Below are 25,288 nucleotides of genomic sequence, written 5' to 3' on the forward strand. Positions count from 1 at the left end.
GGGTCCGCTATCCCAGGAGCTGCTGATGACAGGAGACCTGCAGCGGTCTCAACATCATCAGGAGGAGAGGCTGCAGGGACCTGGACTGCCTGACTCCTGTGGGACCTTGGCTGGCCTTTCCACACTAGGGGGGGGGGGGACAGGAATGTAGAGAAGCCCAGGACTTTGATGAGGGTTATAAAACTTTATTCGTACTTCATTTTACCTTTCACAATAAAAGCACTACACACTGACTGCTTAGCTGTTAACCATTTGATAAAACGTCCCCCCCCCCCCGAAGGTGTCTCCAATGTGATCCCTGAGGTCTGAAGCTAATGAAAACATGAGATCAGTGGAACCTAAAGTCCCAGGTGGGGGGTCAGTCCGGCTGGAAGGCAGTGTTTATGGAGCCGTGGTCGGGGGGGCGAAGGGGCAGGTGGGGGAGGTGGGGGCAGCTCATCCTCCTGGACTTGGCTAGGACTCTGTGCAGGAGGCTGGGGGAGGAGTGAGCAGACCCTGCCCCCCCCTCAGGCTCCGGTGGCCCCTCCAGCTTCAGGAGGAGGCTGCTCTTCCTCAGCTGCCTCGGGGTGCTGTGGCCGCTGGGGGGGGGGCAAACACACAATGACACATATCAGCATAGATACATAAAGGCCTGATGTGTTACGGCGGAGTGTAGAACGTCAGGGCGGCCATCTTTCCACAGGGAGGCTTTCTGGCGGGATCTGTGGAACCTGAGGGAAGGTCAGTGATCCGCACAAACGCTAATACTCTTTTCTCGCTGAAATGTTGACGGATTTACAAACAGTTTGGTTTCTTACAAACGTTATTAACGTGGTTATAATTCTGGATGCTTGAACATGTTGAAATCACAGCTTTTCTCTTAAAAAAAAACGACTTAATCGTGCAGCTCAGTTGTGTAGCACGGCTAGGCTACTAGCTACCCAGTCATTTTACATCGATGGGAGAGGCAGAATTGGTCTTTCTTTTCAATATAACTGAAGTTGCACATGTTTGAACTGAAGTTGCACAGGATTTCCAATCGGGTTGGTTTGTTAAAAACCTCTTACGTTATGATTTCTACAGGAAATTGCTGACCTTATTGAAGTGAAGATGCCAGACTTTTGTGCAGCCTACGGATGCGCTAATCGCCGTTGTCTCGAAACGAGAACCCGTGGGATCACCTTTCACCTGTAGACATTACAATATCATGATTTGTTTTTAGGATAGTCGTTAGTTACACAGGAACAGCGGGGCTATCACATAATAGTATTGCTAGATTGTTGTTGACACAAGGCTTTTTAGAATATGTTTGTTAATCACTGAATGTGTGGACACCTTTTTAATGTTTTAGTGTGGTTATCTTATTCTTAAGCACACACACACACACACACACACACCCCCCAAAAATATGATCATTTAGGTATTTGTGTCCTTACCCTTAGTTGAAAATGTTGACAATCATTTATATATCTGGGTACATCTCTCACTGTGGAGGCGGAGGGAGGTGGAAGTTCCCTAAGAAGGGACGGTTTTGCTGCGTCTGACAGGGCACTGCTGTGCAGTGAGCACTTCAGGAGTGAGGACTTTGACAGGACGGGGCAGACTGTCCGCCTTAAAGATGGTGTTGTGCCAACCATTTTCAACTTTCCAGCTCATCTTCAAAGGGTATGTGTATCATTGACCAACAATAATTTAAGGTGTGTAAGATTGATATATCAGTATAAATATGTGATACACTGTCACACTTTAGTTTTGTGTTTCTGCAAGTTATATAATGTGTTGTTTCTTGCAGCACATTCTAGAAACTCAAAAACGTTTTACTTATGTTTATTTTAGTCGGAAGCAACAAGAAGCACAACCACTTCTAGAAGAGCGGAGGACAACCTGCCAACGGACTGGATGCCTGATGTTGTGAGTATTTGTCGAATGTCATAAACTAATGAGAGCATCGGATGTTTATATTGAATCCTTTACCTTGGTGGTACCCACAAAGGTCTATGAAGGGGTTAGTAGTCTTAAGAGCCCAATATTATTTGAGGTTATTCTCACTCTCTGTCACTCATAAAGTGGAATGATTAAACATGCGTGGACATTGAAACTACACCCAGGGGTAGGCAACCTTTACATTTTTGTCCAGAGCCACAAAACGTATTTTTGCCTTAGAAGTGGAGAAGCCTATACAATATCTTAAAAGTATGCTGTTGTGTTTTCTGTTGGAGAATTGGAGAACCTTAAAACATATTCAGGCTCACAGAATTGAAAAGTGAAGATTGAATTGTTGAAGAAGTTATTAATTTCTGTATTACTATTATTTATATATTTGTATATTTAGCCAAAACAACAGGGAGCCACTGAAGAGAGGGGACTGAGGAGGAGATTGAGGCGCAAGTGGCAGCGCATGCGGCAGGCCACTGACCACTTATATGCATTGCCTGCTTCCCCTACGGCTATAAAGGCCAAACTTGAAGAAGCCTCAGCGAGAGTGAGGAAACTGCAGCGGGAGAAGAGTAATGCCTTCAGGAGAGAAAAGAGGGCCAAGAGCAACATGCAGGCTCTTCTGGAGGAACTGAAGGAGAAAAATCTCATCAACGAAGAGCTGAAGGACAGGCTTGAATGCTACTCAGGTCAAATCTAAATATTACATGGAATGTTTTGTGTATTTTATGTTCTTTGTTGCCTTCCTAGTTACAATTAAAAGGAGACCTACTGAATCCCTAATTGAATTTCAGATCCTCCGGTCCATCTCCTGTCGAGGCAGGGCGTAGAGTACACCCTGGCCCAGAGAGATTTTGCCCTTACGCTCCATCTGCATGGTCCAAAGGCATATCACTACCTGAGAGATACTCTGCATATTCACCTGCCACATCCCAGTTCATTGCAAAGGTATTCTTCATGATGTCTAATTTGACACTGAATGAATGGTGCAATCACAGGCTGCCAATGACCATTAAAGGCGTCAAATAGGTTTTTAACGGGCGAGCTGGGGAATGATCGGGCGAAACTTGTTCCAAGTCAAATCGGTGTTTTCATAGTCATATTACAGATATCTTTAGTATGTCCAGTGTCCACCATGGGGATGCTTGGGTTAGTGGCTTAAATGGCAGCGTGGTTAAATGTCTACTTTTAATTATATAAGGTGGCTGAGATGCCGGATCTGGTCTCAATGAAATGATGTTGGACATACTGGAAAGATGGCGTCAGGAAGATGGGGACAAATACAGATGTGTCACTCTGATGCTGGATGCCATGTCCATCAAAAAACACATCCAACATGAACCTCAGACACACACAATGTTTGGATATGTGGACATGGGGGATCGATTGAATGACACTGACATAGCTTCTGAAGCTCTTGTGTTTATGGCAGTTGGGCTTCAAGGTTATTGGAAAGCTCCAATTGCATATTATTTGACCAAGTCCCTCACCCCAGAATCACAGATAGTGTTAGTAGAACATGCATTAGAAGAGCTGCATCATCCTCAGATAAGGGTGGTGTGCATGACAATGGATGGTCATGCATCAAATGTCAGTATGTGTACCCAACTTGGGTGCGATCTAAAAGCAGACCCCTGTGAGCCCTTGAAGACCCATTTCCCACATCCAGTAACCCATGACAATGTTTTTGTTATGTTACCTGGAAGTGTCACAAACTACTTTGAGTATTTAGAGAAATGTCTGTGTGTTTGACTGTCAGCAGAATTCATCACCACTGATACATTCTGGATTGTTAATAATACTCGGTATATCTTGTGTTTTTTTAAGGTGGCTGGAATAACAACCCTAATGCCAGTCAGAAAGCTGATGGCCCGGTGTGGAGTTGTGAAACCATGCAGAGGCAATGTGACAGCACAGGATGAGACAGAGTCCCTAACAGCGGTCATCGACACCTCTACAAGCCTGTCAGCTGTAGGTATGTCCTCCGTCCTTTCCCCACGCTTATTAATTATTATTACAAGTTATGATATTATTATACTAACTCCAATTTCAGGATTTGTTGTGCGACAGGCTCTGAAGAAGCTGTCCTGTGATGTCTGCTGGGCCAGCCTGGTGACAGACGCTGCATCTGCCATCAAGGACCAGAGTGACCACCTGCTGTCTCTGAAAAACACTGGAGGCCTGGTGATTCCATCAGAGGGAACAGTGAGGGTCGTCAGGGCAGCAGAGTGGGTCATTCGCCAGGCCTCAGCAAGTTCCAGACGATCACAGCCCATCAAACTGCTAGAGATCATGTACATTGTACGGAAGAAGATGGGGTCAGAGGATGTGTTTGCGCTCGGGGAGCACATCGGCGACACGCAGTATGGCATACGCAGCCACCACCATACGCTGTTGACATTAGGTGTGTCCCTGTTTTTTAAGCTAAGGCTACACCACATCGCTAAAATGACTACAGTTAGCTTACAGAGCAACAACATGCGACAAACGCTCAATAAAACAGTCCTTTTCAAAGGGCATTAGCCCAATGTGGGTCTCTGGTGGGTCTTCCCGTGAGGATGCACACTGGGTTTCAGCGGCCTCACAACCCCCGTCACCACCCCACCCCTTCCCAAGTGCATATTGTATATAGTTCTCTGCAAATCTATGCTGGCATCAGTGCACAAACACAGCCAGAGTTCCATTTTTAATAAAGATGTTTTTTTTTAAAGCGATCCATCAAATGCCTCTGTAGCACCTCTGTTCAAACATTCAGATTTTAGTAAATCTTCAAAAATCTTTGAAAAGTGCCTTTATAATATCTAATTAAATACATATGTTTAAACCATTTGTGTTTCAGACTGGATTACTACCATTTCATACCCATACCCTAACCCTATGTGTAAAACTATTTGTAAATATGGACTTGTATGGTTCTTCGTCTCAAGGCCTCAATTATTCATAAGTAGGCAGTGTCATAACTACATCTTTGACGTTTATAACAAACCAAACTGTTTGAAAATCGGTTGAAAATTGAGCAAGTTCTGGTTATTTAAAAAGTACATGTACGACCAACACAACGTTATGGGTGAGGCGCTGACTGTGGCAAGATGGCCGGACGCTAGCCTGCAGATCTATGTACATCAGGTGTTCAGCAGAGAAGCTCCACCCTCACTGCACCTTTACTGCTCTAATATCTATCATATCTATAATATCTATATATCTAATGTCTATAATATATCTAATATCTATAATAAATAAGTCACAGCAGGACCTCCCCTGAAGCTGTCAGATGAAGCATTAATAATGTTCTTGTGATTCCCTGCAGTTATGTTTCTAAACGGGATGTTATCCTATCAATAGATTATCTTCTAGTTGTTGATGTTTTCCTTCTGTCTAAAGTGAAACCCTTCGTCCCATGCTGAGTGTGCTGTAGTTACCTGGTGCAGCCACAGGGGGCGCTGGGGGTCGTCCTGACTGCTGGCACAGACCCCCTCCTGAGCAGAGGGGGCGTGGCTCTGCAGGAAGCCCCGCACACCTGCAAAACAGAGTGACAACACCTGCTACAGCACACTTCCTGTCAGTATTCTGTGTGCAGGTAGTAAACAGAACCATACAGGAGCCACGGAGCCGGAGCCACGCCGCCAAAGCCAAGGAGCCACGCTGCCGGAACCACGCCACGCTGCCGGAGCCACGCCGCCGGAACCACGGAGCCACGCCACCGGAGCCACGCTGCCGGAGCAACAGAGCCACGCCACGCTGCCGGAACCACGGAGCCACGGAGCCACGCCGCCGGAGCCACGGAGCCACGCCACCGGAGCCACGCTGCTGGAGCAACGGAGCCACGCCCACCGGAGCCACGCTACCGGAGCCACGCTGCCGGAGCAACGGAGCCACGCCACGCTACCGGAGCCACGCTGCCGGAGCAACGGAGCCACGCCACGCTGCCGGAGCCGAGCCGCCAAAGCCAAGGAGCCACGCTGCCGGAACCACGCCACGCTACCGGAACCACGGAGCCACGCCACCGGAGCCACGCTGCCGGAGCAACAGAGCCACGCCACGCTGCTGGAACCACGGAGCCACGGAGCCACGCCATGCTGCCGGAGCCACGCCACCGGAGCCACGCTGCCGGAGCAACGGAGCCACGCCACGCCACGCTACCGGAGCCACGCTGCCGGAGCAACGGAGCCACACTGCCGGAGCCACGCCACGCTGCCGGGACCACGGAGCCACGCCACGCTACCGGAGCCACGCTGCCGGAGCAACGGAGCCACGCCACGCTGCCGGAGCAACGGAGCCACGCCACGCTGCCGGAGCCACGCCACGCTGCCGGAGCCACGGAGCCGGAGCAACGGAGCCACGCCACGCTGCCGGAACCACGGAGCAACGGAGCCACGCTGCCGGAGCCACGGAGCCGGAGCATCGGAGCCACACTGCCGGAACAACGGAGCCACGCCACCCTGCCGGAGCCACATTGTCGTAGCCACGCTACCGGAGCAACGGAGCCACGCCACGCTGCCGGAGCCACGCCACGCTGCTGGAGCAACGGAGCCACGCCACGCTGCCGGAGCCACGGAGCCGGAGCATCGGAGCCACAACACGCTGCCGGAACAACGGAGCCACGCCACGCTGCCGTAGCCACGCTGCCGTAGCCACGCTACCGGAGCTACGGAGCCACGCCACGCTGCCGGAGCCACGGAGCCAAGCCACGCTGCCGGAGCCACGCTGCCGGAGCCAAGCCGCCAAGCCACGCTGCCGGAGCCACGCTGCCGGAGCCAAGCCGCCGGAGCCAAGCCGCCAAGCCACGGAGCCAAGCCACGCTGCCGGAGCCACGCTACCGGGGCCACGCTTTTGAAAGATTAAAATCCAGATTCATTCTGGGGTCTAGCGGCGGTCCAGCTGCAGCCCCTCTCCCGGCCACTAGAGGCTCCAAAGGGAGGAGCCTCCATGTCTTACCTGCAGCGGCTGCACGCAGGTTGGGGGGAAGTAGCCCTCCTGTCCATCAGAGCGCCGTCCGAACCACCAGGCCTCGTCCTCCCTGTACAGAACCAGGACCCGGTCCCCCCGGCTCAGGTCCAGCTCCCTCTGCAGGCCGGCACGGTGCTGCGCCACCGCCACCATCACCTGCCAATCACAGAGCAGAGCCTCGCTGACATCATCTCTGCTGCTAATTGGTTAACTGAAGGAGCAGCATGTCAACTTTAATCTGCTGAGAATAGCTGCTCAGATCAACGGGCTGCAAATACACAGTGACGCAACACACACACACACACACACCTAAAAGGCATCGTTCCTGGATTAGTGGTGTATAGGGATTTTGTTTACAGAATAAGTCAGATGGACTGTGTAATGAAGATGAAATGTTGACTTTACCTTCTCTGGCTCCACATGTCTGCTCCTCGCTCTGCACACTGACACACACACACACACACACACACACACACACACACACACAAAAAGTCTTAAATGTGACCATCCTGCATCAAAGTAAAAGCTATATAATGTAGAATATATCTGCATTTAGAATCAGAGTCTCATTAAAGTGATTTATCGTGGACCAATCACACGTTGCCTCCACTTCAGGACCCGGGTCTCTCTGCAGGGGTTGGGAATCCTCGGGTGAGGCGGCTATAAAGGCTGAACGTGCTGATGAATGCAACCTTCATTAACTCGGACTCTTCAATTAATACTTATTAAACTGAAATATAGAATGACATATTCAATATTTGCTCTTGTATAGAAAATGAAGTCTGTTTTGCTATTTATTATAAACTGTATACCCTCTAATAGGGCAGTGGTGGTGTAGTCCGTAGGGACTGGGCTTGAGAACCGGAGGGTCACCGGTTCAAGTCCCCGAAAAACTGCTACAGAGGTGTACCTGAAGGCACCGTTCCCCACACTGCTCCCCGGGCCCGTACATATGGCAGCCCACTGCTCCCAATGCAGGATGTACATTTCCTCCACCTGGTAACTCAACCAACCCTCTGTTAGCGTGGTGGCCTTCTTTGGAGGATAGCATCTCCGTTTGCATCCAAAGATAATAGCCTACATATAACGGCTCTGTCAAAGAGAAGCTCTATTTAATCAAATGTTAATTAATGCCGTCGGTATGAATAAACGATCCCTGTTTCATCACTTACTCCCTCGCCAGCATTCCCATTCCCTATGAGCTGATAGCTGTTAGCTAGCTAGCAGGACACTGGCTAACAGCAGCTAGCTCTCGTAGCTCCTCTGGAGGAATCAGTGCGTGTTAGCTGAGAGACATGTTTATGTAGGGTGACCAGATTTGAGGTGGCGAAAAAGAGGACACTTGCGATTGTTGGGGGGGAAGTCTAAGTACAGTAGACTTCTGTGCAAAGCGCCATTCAATTTAAGTACACGCTTAATGGTCCCATGAAAAACTGTGAAAACCGGACGTTTTCATGAATTTATAAAACCCCCCCGGACAGGACATAAAAAGAGGACATGTCCGGGCAAAAGAGGACGTCTGGTCACCCTAGTTTATGGATATGTCATTTGATATTAATTTGGTAATCTCTCGTTATCACAAATGAAGAAATCACTATAAATGTGTGTTAGCGGTTTGGATGATTTGTAAACTGATTATCTCCGGTCAATATTACATCATTTCCTCTTTTTTTAATGAACCTTTAAACGTTTATCTTTTTCTATTTGAACAATATGTGTAATTCAGAGTCTGTGAATCTGCAGAGGGATAATTCTTCCTGTAAACACAGAACGATTCATGCTGATAAACTGAAGGATCATTTCTGATGTAAATAACTTCCTTCAGTTTCCTCACGAAGGGTCCCTGAATGCATCATCACCCTGTTACTGTATTCAGTCAGAATCCCTTCGTCCCACAGAGGGGAACTTACACTGTCACAGCAGAAAGAGCCTAAGACAGCTTAATGTTTCACCAAGATACTAAAACAAGATATACAAGAAGCACACAGTTTACAAAATACACAGAAATAAAAGTATAGCAGCCAGATATGTAATGCACAGATATTAACACAACAGGGGGTGTTATATGTGAGGGGTCTACCGGGGGCCACTGATACACACTTTAAAAATAACAAGCGTGTGTGTGTGTATACCCACCTTGCGGGGAGAACACGGTGGTATAAACTTCAAACTGTTGGTCGCTCTGCCTGTAGATCTGCTGCATGCTGCTCACACACACACACACAGACACTCGGTCTGGGTTTAAATACCTGCCGTCAGTAATCCTACATACACACACACACACACACAGGACATCTCGTTCTATTGGCTGACAGGGTTTAGTGAATGTGGAAACGTTAAAATGAGTGATATATAATAACTTAATAACGGTAGAGGTTTGAAAGCCTGTTTACCTGCAGTCACGTGACGGGGAATGAAACCAGTCGACATTCTTCAAACATCAAGGTATGAACATAAGTGCCCGATACAGAAATCACATTTATTCAGAAAACAGGAAAAGTTTTTTATTTTTGAGATCATTATTTAATAATCCTTTAAAAACTAAAACTAAAGGAGAGAAAATAAAATGATTTGTGAAGCAAAAGGTTTTAATTACAGACGTTAATCCGCTTTTTGTCCTTTGAGAAACTTCTGTTGCGTGTCTTGTTTCAATACAGACAGTAACAAGTAAACCCAGGGTGTGTGTGTGTGTGTGTGTGTGTGTGTGTGTGTGTGTGAGATTCCTAGAAGAGTCTCTGGTTTTAATCCGGTTTATTCTGATCTAAGAACAGTTGTTATATAAACCTGATCTGATGTGTTTAACTGGATCAACCCTGAGAGCAGAGAGAGAGCTAACCACACACACACACTTTTCACTGAGTAAGCATGCACATCGAGTGTGTGTATATAGGGTTTTTATTTCAGATTAGTGTAAATATAAATTCTAGTGTAATAAAATAAGGTAGAGAAACAGCGCCATCCAGTGGCCGCTGGATGAGCTGCAGCACAGACCAGTTCAATGATTTTATAACATCAGATTTTAATCTTCTTTCACTCCAAGGAACAGGAAGTGCTCAGTAAAGCTTCATGGACGCAAGGAACAGCTCGCTCAGATCCTCTTCGCTGTGTTCCCGGGGAGACAGCTTCGTCACTCGCTCCTGAAATAAATGCAGAGAACATCTTCATGACGTTCCTCCTAAAATATCCAACCCCTAAAATTAAACAATTAACCCTTAAGGTAAATTAGTGTGTCTGAATAGATCCTTCTTTTGACATTTATTTTGAAAAACCGAAGCCCTTAATTTGAAAAACCCATAATGATTGAGAAGACAGGTAAACAGATCCTGGTGTGATATACTAATCTCTGATTCTTGTGGGGATCAGTGAATTCACCTGAGGGACGGTCCCCCTCACCAGGTCGGGGACGTCGTTTTTACTGTAGCCGACGGCCGAGAGCCCGTCCTCCACCTGAAGGTCAAACAGGAAGCTGCGCAGCGTGTCGGCCAGCAGTGGGCCGGCGTCCTCCCTCTTCACCTGCCGGATATCTGCACCTGAACGCATCACACAGAGTCTGTCACTGCACCTGAACGCATCACACACAGTCTCTCACTGCACCTGAACGCATCACACACAGTCTGTCAACACACAGGTGAACAGTACCGAGGATCTCTGCTGCCTCCAGGTGGCGCTCTGGACACATCGGTGCCGTGAAGTTGAAGACAGCCGGAGCGGTGAGAACCACTGAGAGACCGTGAGGCTGAGAACACACACAAACACACACATACACTGAGCTCTAGCATCTATGAATGTCAGCCCTCCTGATGATCAGTGCAGTTCCTCCTCTCACCACCAGAGCGTGCTCCACGCTGTAGCCCTTCGCTGAGTGAGTCTTCACGTTCCCGGCGATCGGATACGACATCCCGTGACTGCAGACAGAAAACGGATCAGACCTTGTCAGTGAAGGTGTTTTCATTAACACTCAGCAGGACAGGTGTTCTCCACAGGTGTTTTACTCCCCGATCACCAAGAGAAATATTCAGAAGCTTTTCAGAATCAGAATCCCTTTATTCCACAGAGCCACAGAGCTTAATGTTACAAAAGATAAAAGAAATATTTATAGGCGAACTGCAGCGGGTCTATCGCTGGTCTCACAAGGGGCCGAAGGTGTCTAAGGACCAGCCTCTCCAGGGTCTTCATCAACTGCGATGTCAGCGCCCCTGCCGGTAGCTGTTGAAGTCCTTGGGATGGGGGTTCTTTGGCACAGGTACCACACAGGACGTCTTCACAGTAGTGGAACCCTCCCTTGCTTCAGGCTCAGGTTGAACAGAAAATCCACAATCCCACACAGCTGGTCCAAGCAAGATTTCAGGAGCCTCGAGCTGATGCCATCTGGACCCGCTGCCTTCCGCGCCTTACACCTCTGCAGCTCCCTCCTCACCTGGTTGGTTGTGAGGGACAAGGTGCCGTCATCGGCTCGATGGTCGGGGGCTGGGTGTAGGTGGGAGAGGTGACAGGGACATTTTCCAGGCAGTGGGGACAATGGGGGGTGCAGCAGGGGAGAATGTGTCGGGGGAGGGGCGCCTGACTGATCAAACCTATGGAAGAAAATGTTCAGGTTGTTTGCCCACTGATGGCCCACCTGGACCTGAGGGTCTGGCCCTGTGTAGCCAGAGATGGTTCCTCTGCTGTAGCTGTTCCTCCATCCTCTTCCTCTAGCTGATTCCCCTCCCTGATCTTCCACCTCAGTTCCCTCTGTACCACCTTCAGCTCCTCTCTGCTGCCTGATCCAAGGCCCTCTTTTTGTCCTTCAGGAGAGCCTTTATCTCAGGGGTAATCCAGGGTGTGTTGTTTGGAAACCGTACAGTCCTGGTGGGTACCACGTTTTCCTTGATGTAGTCCATTATGCAGTCAGTCAGGCTGCTGATGTTCTCCCGTGAGAGTCAGTGAACACATCCCACGCAGTAGTGTTGAAACAGTCTCTAAGGGCCTCTTCAGACGCCTCAGACCCCCTCTTCACGCTGCGTGTGGGCACCGGCTGTCTGTACACCAGAGGTTGATACACAGGCAGGAGGTGGACCAGGTTGTGGTCAGATCTGCCCCGGGGAGGAAGGGGTGATGAGCTGTAGGCCTCCTTGGTGTTGGCGTACAGTAAGTCCAGTGTTGTAGTGTCTCTGGTGGTGCAGGTGACATACTGTTTGAATGTGGGCAGAGTTTTTGAGAGAGAGGCATGATTGGAGTCCCCAGAGATCAGGATGAGGGCAGGTAGGTGCTGTGTTAGCAGTCTGCTAACAGTAGAGCTGATGACGTCTCATGCCTCTTCAGAATTAGCAGAGGGGGGAATATACGCTGCTATCGCGATAACATGCGAGAATTCCCGGGGCAAATAGTCTTGCCGCATGCTAACTGCTAGCAGCTCAATGTCCCTGTTGCAGATCCTTTCTGTAGCAGTGCCCAGGGTTACACCCATAGACTGTATATATTGATGGACAGAGGTTCGTCCGTTAAAAGTGAAGCAAGCGCTAGTCCAGAGCCCCCTGGTGGCTGGCTGCAGTACAATGCGTAGCTCCGCCCATTCCCATGTATTTTCAATGGGCAAGTAACCAACTTTCTATGTCACTTTTCTCACCTAAAACAAATTTTGCATCCACAACTTTTTATTCGAAAAAATAGCTTTCAAGGTGCTTCACATCACACCATTTTTCTTTTTCCCGAGAAATTATTTTCTTTAATGTTATTTTAATAAATATAAAAGGGGCGTGGTTACACTTTGATTGACAGTGCAGCCGCTTGCAACCTCCTTCAACATTTCATTTCATTCAGAGTAGCTGTAGGCTCGGCTGTAGTGGTGTTCTTTTGTCAGGCAACTCATATTGGTTTTATTTGCTGTTATTACTTTACATTTATATATTGACAGTCATGTCGTGTTGTGCTGTTGATTGTACTAACAGGCCATCTCAGGGGAGCTCTGTGCAGTTTTTTCGGTAAGTGAATATTAACTTAATATTAGCTAGCGAACTCATTAAAATGACGGTAGCGATAGCTTAGCCGCTAACGTTAGAAAGTTAACTTAATTTGACAGTAATCTATAGATTTTCGGACATCCTTGAAAGGATTATGGTCATATACCAACGAAAAACAGATAGATTTGTATGTTGAAGACGCTCGAAACATCGAGATTTCTAATGAGAACAAAGTTAACGTTAACGTTTAAATATTCTAGGCTGAATATTTAATGACAGCTGTCACAGCTGGCTTTGCGATGAGGGTGTTTGACGTGCTCTGTGAAATACATGAGGTGAAATTAACAAATAACATTATTCTTAGTGACATTAGGTAGAAGGATGGTTATTATTGTTATTATTTATGTCTCTTATTTGACATTGTGCCAGGAATAGCGATCTAGTTGGCAATCTGTTACGTTACGTTACCAGGTTAATTTACCTCAGCATTCAGCGGTACTATGCATTATTAATTTAAAGATAGAACTAGTCTAATCATTGTCAGTATATTGTCAGTTTATTTTATGTATGTATGTTTGTTTTACATACGTTACACTTACCGGAGAAAATCCAAATACCCAGACCGAACTGGGCACTGTAGTTTCAGCCAGTTTAGCCCCAGAGAGTCGGACTCGGCCTGTGTGTGTGGTGGGGAACGGACGGAGAAGGGGGCGTGTTTCACTCGATAAGGGGCGTGTTTCACTCGATGAGTGGGCGGGTCTGATCGCGACCTCCTCTTCACTGCGCATGCTTCAGATTCTACTGCGCAAGCGTACTTCGAACTGGCTCCAAATTTTCAAAGATGGCGTCGCCTCGGTTGCTTCAATTCTATAGAACACAGCTAAATGGAGCCACTCTGTCCATCTATATATACAGTCTATGGTTCCACCATGTTCACAAACACAGCCAGCCCTCCTCCTTTCCTCTCACCACTCTCTCTCGTCCTGTCCGCCCCCAACCGATGAAAACCTTCCAGTGTAGCATTAGTGTCCGGGGTTAGCTCCGTTAGCCACGTGTCTGTAAACACCATGATGCTGCTCTCCCGATACCCCCTAACCCTGATGTCGGGTCAACGGCGCTAGCTCGTCCACCTTGTTAGGGAGAGATCTTACGGTCCCCATGATGACGGAAGGAAGGACAGGTCTGTATCGTCTCCTCCTTGCTCTCAGCTCGCGGGAAACAACGGGTCTATCGCCGGTTAGCATCGCCATGCTACGGGAACGGGAGGCTAACAGCTGATCACGAGTGTAAATAATGAGACGTTCACTGCACGAGGAAACCCCGGACACCGTATTGAGCAGAAAAAGTTGAAACAACGGTGCAAAAAGATGTGCTTGACGTCCATAATGTTAAAAAGAAAGCGCAATAAAGAGCAAAAAAGTGATGAAGAGGAGCAGCTGCAACAGGCTGCCCTTCCGAGCGGCACTAAATGGGTCATTAACACATTTCATCTGTGGTGATTTCCTGTTCTCTCTTCAGTCTCAGAGGATCGATGTCTCACCACAGATGAACTCCGGCGTTTCCGAAGCCGATGCCGGCGAACACGCTGGCCAGGTGCATGCTGGACCGAGCCTCCAGATCCTCGGGGTCCCGCACCGCGCTGTAAACAAACAAACAAACAACAAACATAGTAACACCCAGTTCAGCAGAATGAATGTTTTATAATACTGAAAATGCTACAACTGACTGATTTGGTCTTAAAGTATTTCATTTTAGTCTGGGACCTCCCAGTCTGCACCACATCTAAAGAGTAAATCAGTTTTAGAAAGATCACTGAAACAGAAAAGTCTCTGTTTATCTAAACTGAACTGGGGTTCCTCAGGGCTCCTGGTCGGTTCCTCCGGTTCTTCACTCACCGCTTCATGAACTGGGCAACGACACGTAGAGCGTGACGGGACCAGACATCGCTGATGGGGTTGCTGCCCTGATAGGCCGGGCGGAGGATCGGGTCGGGGGGGCAGGGGCTCCTCTGGTGGTAGGGCAGCGCCGTGTAGGATTCCAGAGCATGACTCAGCAAAAACACACACAATATTTTTGTTATTATTAGTGTGAGCGAGCGAGCGAGCGTGTGTGTGTGTGTGTGTGTGTGTGTGTGTGTGTGTGTGTGTGTGTGTGTGTGTTGTGTGTTGTTACCAAAGCACGTCAAAACCGCTGTTAGCAGCGACTCTCTCCGGCATGCTGAGGGTATGCAGCGGATCCACGATGCCCAGCGTCGGTCTGAGAGCTCTGCTGGCGATACCTGCAGACAGACAGTCAATCACTTCCTGTGTCTCAGTCTCGTTATATATATACATATAAAAGGTAATAAATAAATTAGAATATGGTGGAAAAGTTCATTTATTTCATGAAGTAAATGAACAAAATTAAACTCATATCATATGGATGCATTACACACAGTGAAATCTTTCAAGCCTTTATTTGGTTTAATCTTGATGAATACGGCTTACAGCTAATGAAAACCCAAAAATCAGTATCTCAGAAAATTAGAATATTGTGAAAAAGTTCAATACTGTAGACTCATGGTGTCCCTCTAATCAGCTAACTAACTCCTGTAAAGGTGTCCTGAACCTGTAGGTGGTTTCTCCATCTGGTTCAGTAGGCTTCACAATCATGGGGGAGACTGCTGAATTGACAGTTGTCCAGAAGAAGGGTAAGCCTCAAAAGGTCATCGCTAAAGAAGCTGGCTGTTCACGGAGTGCTGTATCCGAGCATAGTCATGGAAAGTTGAGTGGTAGAAAAGCTGCTCAAGCACCAGGGATAACCGCAACCTTGAGAGGATTGTCAAGAAAAGGCCATTCAACAATTTGGGGGGGCTTCACATGGAATGGACTGAGGCTGGAGTCAGTGCATCAAGAGCCCCCACGCACAGACGTATCCAGGACAAAGACTACTGTCCTCGTGTCAAGCCACTCCTGAACCAGAGACTACGTCAGAGGCGTCTTACCTGGGCTAAGGAGAAAAAGGACAGGTCTATTGCTCAGTGGTCCAAAGTCCTCTTTTCAGATGAAAGTACATTTTGCATTTCATTTGGAAATCAAGGTCCCAGAGTCTGGAGGAAGAGCGGAGAGGCCCAGAATCCACGTTGCTTGAAGTCCAGTGTGAAGTTTCCACACAGTGATGATTTGGGGAGCAGCGTCCTCTGCTGGTGTCGGTCCACTGTGTTTTCTCAAGTCAAAGGTCAACGCAGCCGTCTACCAGGAAGTTTCAGAGCACTTCATGCTTCCTTCTTCTGTCAAGCTTTATGGAGATGCTGATTTCATTTCCAGCAGGACTAGGCACCTCCCCACACTGCCAAAAGTACTAAGACCTGGTTTCATGACCTTGGAATTACTGTGCTTGATTGGCCAGCAAACTGGCCTGACCTGAACCCTGTAGAGAATCTACGGGGTATTGTCAAGAGGGAGAGGAGAGACACGAGACCCAAAAATGCAGACGTGCTGAAGGCCGCTATCAAAGCAACCTGGGCTTCCATAACACCTCAGCAGTGCCACAGGCTGATCGCCTCCATGCCACGTCGCATTGATGCAGTAATTCATGCAAAAGGAGGCCCAACCAAGTACTGAGTGCATACACTCTTTTCAGAAGGCCGACATTTTGTACTAACAATGTTTTTCTATTGGTCTGATGTAATATTCAAATTTTCTGAGATACTGATTTTTGGGTTTTCATTAGCTGTAATCCGTAGTTATCAAGATTAAGACAAATAAGGGCTTGACATATTTCACTGTGTAATGAATCCATAAAATATACGAGTTAAACCTTTTTTATTGACGTAATGAAATAAATGAACTTTTCCACCATATTCTAATGTATTGAGATGCACCTGTGTGTATATTTATATATATATATATATAAATAATTTACCCGTCTTGGCCTTCAGAGGCTCGTAGTCGAAGATGGCGACACCGGTCGTCTCACTGCCGGTGCCGGCCGTCGTAGGAACTGAGGGGAAATAAACACGAGCAGTAAAAAGAGGAAGAACATCTATGGACTTTTGTCGAGGATAAGTGAGTGGGAATGAATTAGGGCCAGAAATTACATTTATAATATCGTTAGAAAAAGATATTTTAATTTCCAAAAAACGACTGGAAGAGAAAAATATCAATTGAAATAAAATGATTAGAATTCAGTATAAAAATGAATTCTATGTAAATGAGATGAAGCGTCACCGCGAGTGTTTTTAAATAAACTGAAGCAGAGGAAAGACATCAGACCTGCGATGAGGGGCTTCAGCGCTCCGCTCACCGGCCTCCCCTTTCCGATTGGAGCATTCACAAAGTCCAGGAAGTCGGCGTCCGGGTGACAGGCGTACAGGTTAGCCGCTTTACAGGTGTCAATCACAGAGCCCCCCCCCACCGCCACAAACACATCGAAGGAGTCGCTCTTAGCAAAGGAGATGGCCTCTTTAAAACTGACACACACACACACACGATTATTATGGACCTCTTCAGAATGCCCCCCCCAGGCAGGATCGGCGGTCTTCGGACCGCTCCTCACCTGGAGTCGGTGGGCTCCACCCTCACGCTGTCGTAGACCCTGAACCGGACCCCGCTGTCAGACAGGGACTCCAGCACCGCCTTCACCGGGGGGAGGCGGGACAAGTTCCTGTCCGTCATCACACACACATTATGGGCCCCGAGGTTCTTCAGGTCCTGCAGGAGAACCGGAGGAGAACGTCACCATCCAGAGACCCCAACCAGTCTAACACAGTCTTGATGTGATGTTTGATGTTTGATGTTTGATGTGATGGTTTGATGTCTGATGTGATGTTTGATGTTTGATGTTTGATGTTTGATGTTTGATGTTTGATGTGATGGTTTGATGTTTGATGTGATGGTTTGATGTTTGATGTGATGTGATGTTTGATGTTTGATGTTTGATGTGATGGTTTGATGTTTTGATGTGATGGTTTTGATGTTTGATGTTTGATGTGATGGTTTGATGTTGTGATGTTTGATGTTTTATGGTTTGATGTTTGATTTTGATGGTTGATGTTGATGTTTGAGGATGGTTTGTGTTTGATGTGTGGTTTGATGTGATGGTTTGATGTCTGGTGTGGTTGATGTTTGATGTGATGGGTTGATGTTGATGTTTGATGTTTGATGTGATGGTTTGATGTTGAGTTTTTGATGGTTGATGTGGGTGGTGATGGTTTGATGTTGATGTTTGATGTGATGGTTTGATGTTTGATGTGATGGTTTGATGTGATGGTTTGATGTTTGGATGTGTGGTGTTGATGTGATGGTTTGATGTTTGTGTTTGATGTGATGGTTTGATGTTTGATGTTTTGATGTGGATGGTTTGAGGTTCTGGTGTGATTGTGTTGATGTTTGATGTTTGATGTGATGGTTTGATGTTTGATGTTGATGTGATGTTGATGTTTGATGTTTGATTTGATGGTTTGATGTCTGATGTGATGGTTTGATGTGATGGTTTGATGTTTGATGTGATGGTTTGATGTGATGGTTTGATGTGATGGTTTGATGTGATGGTTTGATGTTTGATGTGATGGTTTGATGTTTGATGTGATGGTTTGATGTCTGATGTGATGTTTGATGTGATGGTTTGATGTCTGATGTTTGATGTGATGGTTTGATGTTGATGTGATGGTTTGATGTTTGATGTGATGGTTTGATGTTTGATGTTTGATGTCTGATGTGATGGTTTGATGTTTGATGTGATGGTTTGATGTTTGATGTGATGGTTTGATGTGATGGTTTGATGTGATGGTTTGATGTTTGATGTGATGGTTTGATGTTTGATGTGATGGTGTGATGGTTTGATGTTTGATGTTTGATGTGATGGTTTGATGTTTGATGTCTGATGTGATGGTTTGATGTTTGATGTGATGGTTTGATGTTGATGTGATGGTTTGATGTGATGGTTTGATGTGATGGTTTGATGTGATGTTTGATGTTTGATGTGATGGTTTGATGTTTGATGTGATGGTGTGATGGTTTGATTTTGATGTTTGATGTGATGGTTTGATGTTTGATGTTTGATGTGATGGTTTGATGTTTGATGTGATGGTTTGATGTTTGATGTGATGGTTTGATGTTTGATGTGATGGTCTGATGTTTGATGTGATGGTTTGACTGTTTGATGTGATGGTTTGATGTCTGATGTTTGATGTGATGGTTTGATGTTTGATGTTTGATGTGAAGGTTTGATGTTTGATGTTTGATGTGATGGTTTGATGTCTGATTTGATGTTTTGATGTGATGGTTGATGTTTGATGTTTGATGTGATGTTTTGATGTCTGATGTGATGTTGATGTCTGATGTGTGGTTAGATGTTTGATGTGATGGTTTGATGTTTGATGTTTGATGTGATGGTTTGATGTTTGATGTTTGATGTGATGGTTTGATGTTTGATGTTTGATTTGATGGTTTGATGTCTGATGTGATGGTTTGATGTGATGGTTTGATGTTTGATGTGATGGTTTGATGTGATGGTTTGATGTTTGATGTGATGGTTTGATGTGATGGTTTGATGTCTGATGTGATGGTTTGATGTTTGATGTGATGGTTTGGTTTGATGTTTGATGTGATGGTTTGATGTGATGGTTTGATGTTTGATGTGATGGTTTGATGTCTGATGTGATGGTTTGATGTTTGATGTTTGATGTGATGGTTTGATGTTTGATGTGATGGTTTGATGTGATGGTTTGATGTGATGGTTTGATGTTTGATGTGATGGTTTGATGTGATGGTTTGATGTCTGATGTGATGGTTTGATGTTTGATGTGATGGTTGATGTTTGATGTGATGGTTTGATGTGATGGTTTGATGTGATGGTTTGATGTTTGATGTGATGGTTTGATGTGATGGTTTGATGTCTGATGTGATGGTTTGATGTTTGATGTGATGGTTTGATGTCTGATGTGATGGTTTGATGTTTGATGTGATGGTTTGATGTGATGGTTTGATGTGATGGTTTGATGTGATGGTTTGATGTTTGATGTGATGGTTTGATGTCTGATGTGATGGTTTGATGTTTGATGTCTGATGTGATGGTTTGATGTTTGATGTTTGATGTTTGATGTGATGGTTTGATGTTTGATGTGATGGTTTGATGTTTGATGTGATGGTTTGATGTGTGATGTTGATGTTTGATGTGATGGGTTGATGTTTGATGTGATGGTTTTGATGTTTGATGTGATGGTTTGATGTCTGATGTGATGGTTTGATGTCTGATGTGATGGTTTGATGTTTGATGTGATGGTTTGATGTTTGATGTTTGATGTTTGATGTGATGGTTTGATGTTTGATGTGATGGTTTGATGTCTGATGTGATGGTTTGATGTCTGATGTGATGGTTTGATGTTTGATGTCTGATGTGATGGTTTGATGTTTGATGTGATGGTTTGATGTTTGATGTGATGGTTTGATGTTTGATGTGATGGTTTGATGTTTGATGTGATGGTTTGATGTGATGGTTTGATGTGATGGTTTGATGTTTGATGTGATGGTTTGATGTTTGATGTTTGATGTGATGGTTTGATGTTTGATGTTTGATGTGATGGTTGATGTTTGATGTTTGATGTGATGGTTTGATGTCTGATGTGATGGTTTGATGTCTGATGTGATGGTTTGATGTCTGATGTGATGGTTTGATGTCTGATGTGTGGTTTGATGTCTGATGTGATGGTTTGATGTTTGATGTGATGGTTTGATGTTTGATGTTTGATGTGATGGTTTGATGTTTGATGTTGATGTGATGGTTTGATGTTTGATGTTTGATGTGATGGTTTGATGTTTGATGTTTGATGTGATGGTTTGATGTTTGATGTTTGATGTGATGGTTTGATGTTTGATGTTTGATTTGATGGTTTGATGTCTGATGTGATGGTTTGATGTGATGGTTTGATGTTTGATGTGATGGTTTGATGTGATGGTTTTGATGTGATGGTTTGATGTGATGGTTTGATGTTTGATGTGATGGTTTGATGTGATGGTTTGATGTTTGATGTGATGGTTGATGTTTGATGTTTGATGTGATGGTTTGATGTTTGATGTTTGATTTGATGGTTTGATGTCTGATGTGATGGTTTGATGTGATGGTTTGATGTTTGATGTGATGGTTTGATGTGATGGTTTGATGTGATGGTTTGATGTTTGATGTGATGGTTGATGTTTGATGTGATGGTTTGATGTCTGATGTGATGGTTTGATGTGATGGTTTGATGTTTGATGTGATGGTTTAATGTTTGATGTGATGGTTTGATGTTTGATGTGATGGTTTGATGTGATGTTTGATGTTTGATGTGATGGTTTGATGTTTGATGTGATGGTTTGATGTGATGGTTTGATGTCTGATGTGATGGTTTGATGTTTGATGTGATGGTTTGATGTGATGGTTTGATGTGATGGTTTGATGTGATGGTTTGATGTTTGATGTGATGGTTTGATGTCTGATGTGATGGTTTGATGTTTGATGTTTGATGTGATGGTGTGATGGTTTGATGTTTGATGTGATGGTTTGATGTTTGATGTTTGATGTTTGATGTGATGGTTTGATGTTGGTGTGATGGTTTGATGTGATGGTTTGATGTTTGATGTTTGATGTGATGGTTTGATGTTTGATGTGATGGTTTGATGTTTGATGTGATGGTTTGATGTTTGATGTTTGATGTGATGGTTTGATGTTTGATGTTTGATTTGATGGTTTGATGTGATGGTTTGATGTTTGATGTGATGGTTTGATGTCTGATGTGATGGTTTGATGTTGATGTTTGATGTGTTGGTTTGATGTGATGGATTGATGTTTGATGTGATGGTTGATGTTTGATGTGAATTGTTTTGATGGTCTGAGTGATGGTTGATGTGATGGTTTGATGTGGGTTTGAAGTTTGATGTGCTGGTTTGATGTTGATGTTTGGAAGTGATGGTGTGAATGTTTGATGTGATGGTTTGATGTTTGAGGTTTGATGTTTGATGTGATGGTTTGTTGTTTGATGTGTATGGTTTGATGTTTGATGTTTGATGCTTTGATGTTTGATGTTTGATTGTGATGGTTTGATGTTTTATGTGATGGTTGATGTGATGGTTTTGATTGATGTGATGGTTTGATGTGCTGGTTTGAGTTAGATGTGATGGTTTGATGTTTGATGTGATGGTGGGATGGTTTGATGTTTGATGTTTGATGTTAGATGTGATGGTTTGATGTTCTGATGTTTGATGTGATGTATGATGTTTGAGGTTTGATGTGTGGTTTGAGTATGGATTGGGATGGTTGATGTCTGATGTGATGTTTGATGTCTGATGTGATGGTTTGATGTCTGATGTGATGGTTTGATGTCTGATGTGATGGTTTGATGTCTGATGTGATGGTTTGATGTTTGATGTGAGGTTGATGTTTGATGTTTGATGTGATGGTTTGATGTTGATGTGATGGTTTGATGTTTGATGTGATGTTTGATGTGATGGTTTGATGTTTGCTGTTTGATGTGATGGTTTGATGTTTGATGTTTGATGTGATGGTTTGATGTCTGATGTGATGGTTTGATGTCTGATGTGATGGTTTGATGTTGATGTGATGGTTTGATGTTTGATGTTTGATGTGATGGTTTGATGTTTGATGTTTGATGTTTGATGTTTGATTTGATGGTTTGATGTCTGATGTGATGGTTTGATGTGATGGTTTGATGTTTGATGTGATGGTTTGATGTGATGGTTTGATGTGATGGTTTGATGTTTGATGTGATGGTTTGATGTTTGATGTTTGAGTGATGGTTTGACATTTGTTGATGTGATTGGTTTGATGTTTGATGTTGATGGTTTGATGTGATGGTTTGATGTGATGGTTTGATGTGAATGGTTTGATGTTTGATGTGATGGGTTTGATGTCTGATGTGATGCGGTTTGATGTTGATGTTTGAGTGTGGTGTTGATGTTTGATGTGATGTGTGCTGGTTTGTTGTATGGGTGTTGATGTTGATGTGATGGTTTGATGTTTGATGTCTGATGATGTGGTGATGTTTTGATGTGATGGTTTTGATTGTTGATGTGATGCGTTTGATGTGATGGTTTTGATGTGGAAGGTTTGATGTGATGGTTGATGTTTGATGTGATGGGTGATGTTTGATGTTTGATGTGATGTTTGATGTTTGATGTGATTGGTTTGATGTTGATGTTTGATGTGATGGTTTGATGTCTGTGTGCTTGATTGCTGTCTGATGTGATGTTTTGTTGTCTGATGTGTTGGTTGTGTTGATGTGATGGTTTGATGTTTGATGTGATGGTTTGATGTACTGATGTGATGGTTTGATGTTGATTGTTGATGTTTGATGTTGATGTTTGATGTGATGGTTTGATGTTTGATGTGATGGATTGATTGTTTTGATGTGATGGTTTGATGTTTGATGTATTGATGTGATGGTTTGTGTGATGTTTGATGTATGTTGTGTTGATGTGATAGGTTAGATGTTTGATGTGATGGTTTGATGTGATGTTTGATGTTATGGTTTGATGTTGGATGTGATGGTTTACTACGTTTTGTTGATGTTAGCAGTTTTATTGTTGATGGTTTTGGATGAGATGGTTTGATGATTGTAGATTATTCATATTGATTTGTATATGTTTGATTAATTGTATGTGATGCGTTTGCTTATAATGTAATCTTTCCTGATGTTATGTTTTTATTTTTATGTTCTTGTTTAATTTTTTATTGCTTGTTTCATTTTTGATTTTGTCTTTTTAAATTTTATTGATTTTTAATATATTTTATTCTTCTTATGTGATCTGTTTTGATGAATTATGTTTGCAAGATGCTTTAACTGTTATTGTTTTAATTTTTGATTTTATTTATATATTTAATAGTTTTCTTTTTTCTTATATCTGGATTTAAGATTTATGTTCTGTTTTTGCTTTTCATTATTGATTTATTAATATTATAATATAATAAATATTTAGATGATCTTTTTATCTTAAAGGAATTTCATTTTTATATTTTAATTTAATGAATTTTTAAATTTTTATGATTCTGTTTATGATTATAATATGATTTCTTTGAATTTAATATGTTATTTGATTTGAATTTTTGATTTTATAAGTAATAATTTCATTTTTTCATATTCATTTAATCATATTATTTTTTTTTTTTATTTCTTAAGATCATTATATATTAAGCGTTTTTAATTATTAAGTTATTTAAATCATTTATTTTAATTCTTTTTTGAGTTTCATTTTTCATTCATCATATATCATTTATTTTTATAATTAATATTAATCTTTTCATTAAATATTAAATTAATATTTTATATCATTTTATCATTAATGTATAATTAAATCATTTAATTTTTGATTAAATCAATATAATCATATCATTAATAATATATCATAGATAATTTAATTAAATATTATATCTTTTCATTTATCATTAAATCTTAATTCATATCTTTATATAATAAATAATATATCATATCATTAATCAATCATATAATAATACATCAGATCTTATATCATTATTATCTAATTATATGATCTTATTTATATTTTTTAATAAATATATCATTTTTTCTATTTTAATAATATATCAAATCATTAAATCATAAATCATATCTTTAAATCATTATTGAGTATCATTATATTCATAAATCAAATCATTAAATATAATAATGAATATATATATCAAAAATAATAATCAATAATATATATAATAATCATATCATATATCATAAATATAATAAATAATCATATTATTAATAATAATAATCAATATCATTAATAATATCATAATAATAATATAAATATAATCATTAATATAATATATCATATAAATAATATATAATATATAATCAATATAATAATATTCATATAATAATATAAATTCATATAATAATCATAATAATCATAATAAATAATATTATAAAATTCATAATAATAATAATAATAATACATATTAATATCATAATATAAATATAATAATATAATATAATATCATATAATTCATAATATATAAAATATAAAATCAAAATATCATATAATATATAATAATATATATAAATATCATAATCAATAAATATATAATAATAATATATATAATAAAATCATAAATTATCAATAATCATATTATAAATATATTCATAATCAATTCATAATAAATATATATAATATAAATAATATAATATAAATATATATAAATTAATAATTAAATTAATAATATCAATAATATAAATCATATAATATTATAAATAATAATCATTATAATATCAATAATATCAATTAATATATCATATAATATATATAATAAATATCATCAATATATAATAATCAATAAATATAATCAATATAAAAAATATATTATAATCATATATAATTCAAATTATATATATCAATATATATCAATATAATCAATATAATAATTATATCATATCAAATATAATATCATATCATAATAATATAAAATATTCATTAAAATAATTAATATCATTAATAATATATATAATA

General features: G+C 42.4%; 2 protein-coding genes across 2 annotated transcripts in view; both read right to left on the minus strand.

Annotated features, from left to right (window-relative positions):
- Positions 1-225: 225 nt before the first annotated feature.
- On the minus strand, positions 226-9,095 carry si:dkey-97a13.12 (uncharacterized). Its single transcript, XM_063885329.1, has 5 exons — positions 8,998-9,095; positions 7,267-7,304; positions 6,850-7,017; positions 5,334-5,431; positions 226-578 (listed from the first exon to the last, which is right to left on the minus strand). The coding sequence occupies exons 1-5, from the start codon at positions 9,062-9,064 to the stop codon at positions 359-361; spliced, it is 591 nt and encodes a 196-aa protein (XP_063741399.1). The 5' UTR covers positions 9,065-9,095; the 3' UTR covers positions 226-358.
- A 255-nt stretch (positions 9,096-9,350) lies between these two features.
- The window catches only part of adhfe1 (alcohol dehydrogenase iron containing 1), a 26,325-nt gene continuing 10,387 nt past the window's right edge, over positions 9,351-25,288 (minus strand). The window contains exons 5-14 of the mRNA XM_063886632.1: positions 17,337-17,491; positions 17,054-17,250; positions 16,704-16,781; positions 14,973-15,078; positions 14,696-14,848; positions 14,341-14,439; positions 10,688-10,766; positions 10,501-10,597; positions 10,234-10,391; positions 9,351-9,998 (exon numbers count right to left, since the gene is read on the minus strand). Coding sequence (XP_063742702.1) covers positions 9,915-9,998; positions 10,234-10,391; positions 10,501-10,597; positions 10,688-10,766; positions 14,341-14,439; positions 14,696-14,848; positions 14,973-15,078; positions 16,704-16,781; positions 17,054-17,250; positions 17,337-17,491 — 1,206 coding nt within the window. The 3' untranslated portion in view covers positions 9,351-9,914. The remainder of the gene's footprint in view (positions 9,999-10,233; positions 10,392-10,500; positions 10,598-10,687; positions 10,767-14,340; positions 14,440-14,695; positions 14,849-14,972; positions 15,079-16,703; positions 16,782-17,053; positions 17,251-17,336; positions 17,492-25,288) is intronic.

Source organism: Eleginops maclovinus, chromosome 6 (genome assembly GCF_036324505.1).
Source record: "Eleginops maclovinus isolate JMC-PN-2008 ecotype Puerto Natales chromosome 6, JC_Emac_rtc_rv5, whole genome shotgun sequence".
In the NCBI taxonomy this organism is placed as follows: Eukaryota; Metazoa; Chordata; class Actinopteri; order Perciformes; family Eleginopidae; genus Eleginops; species Eleginops maclovinus.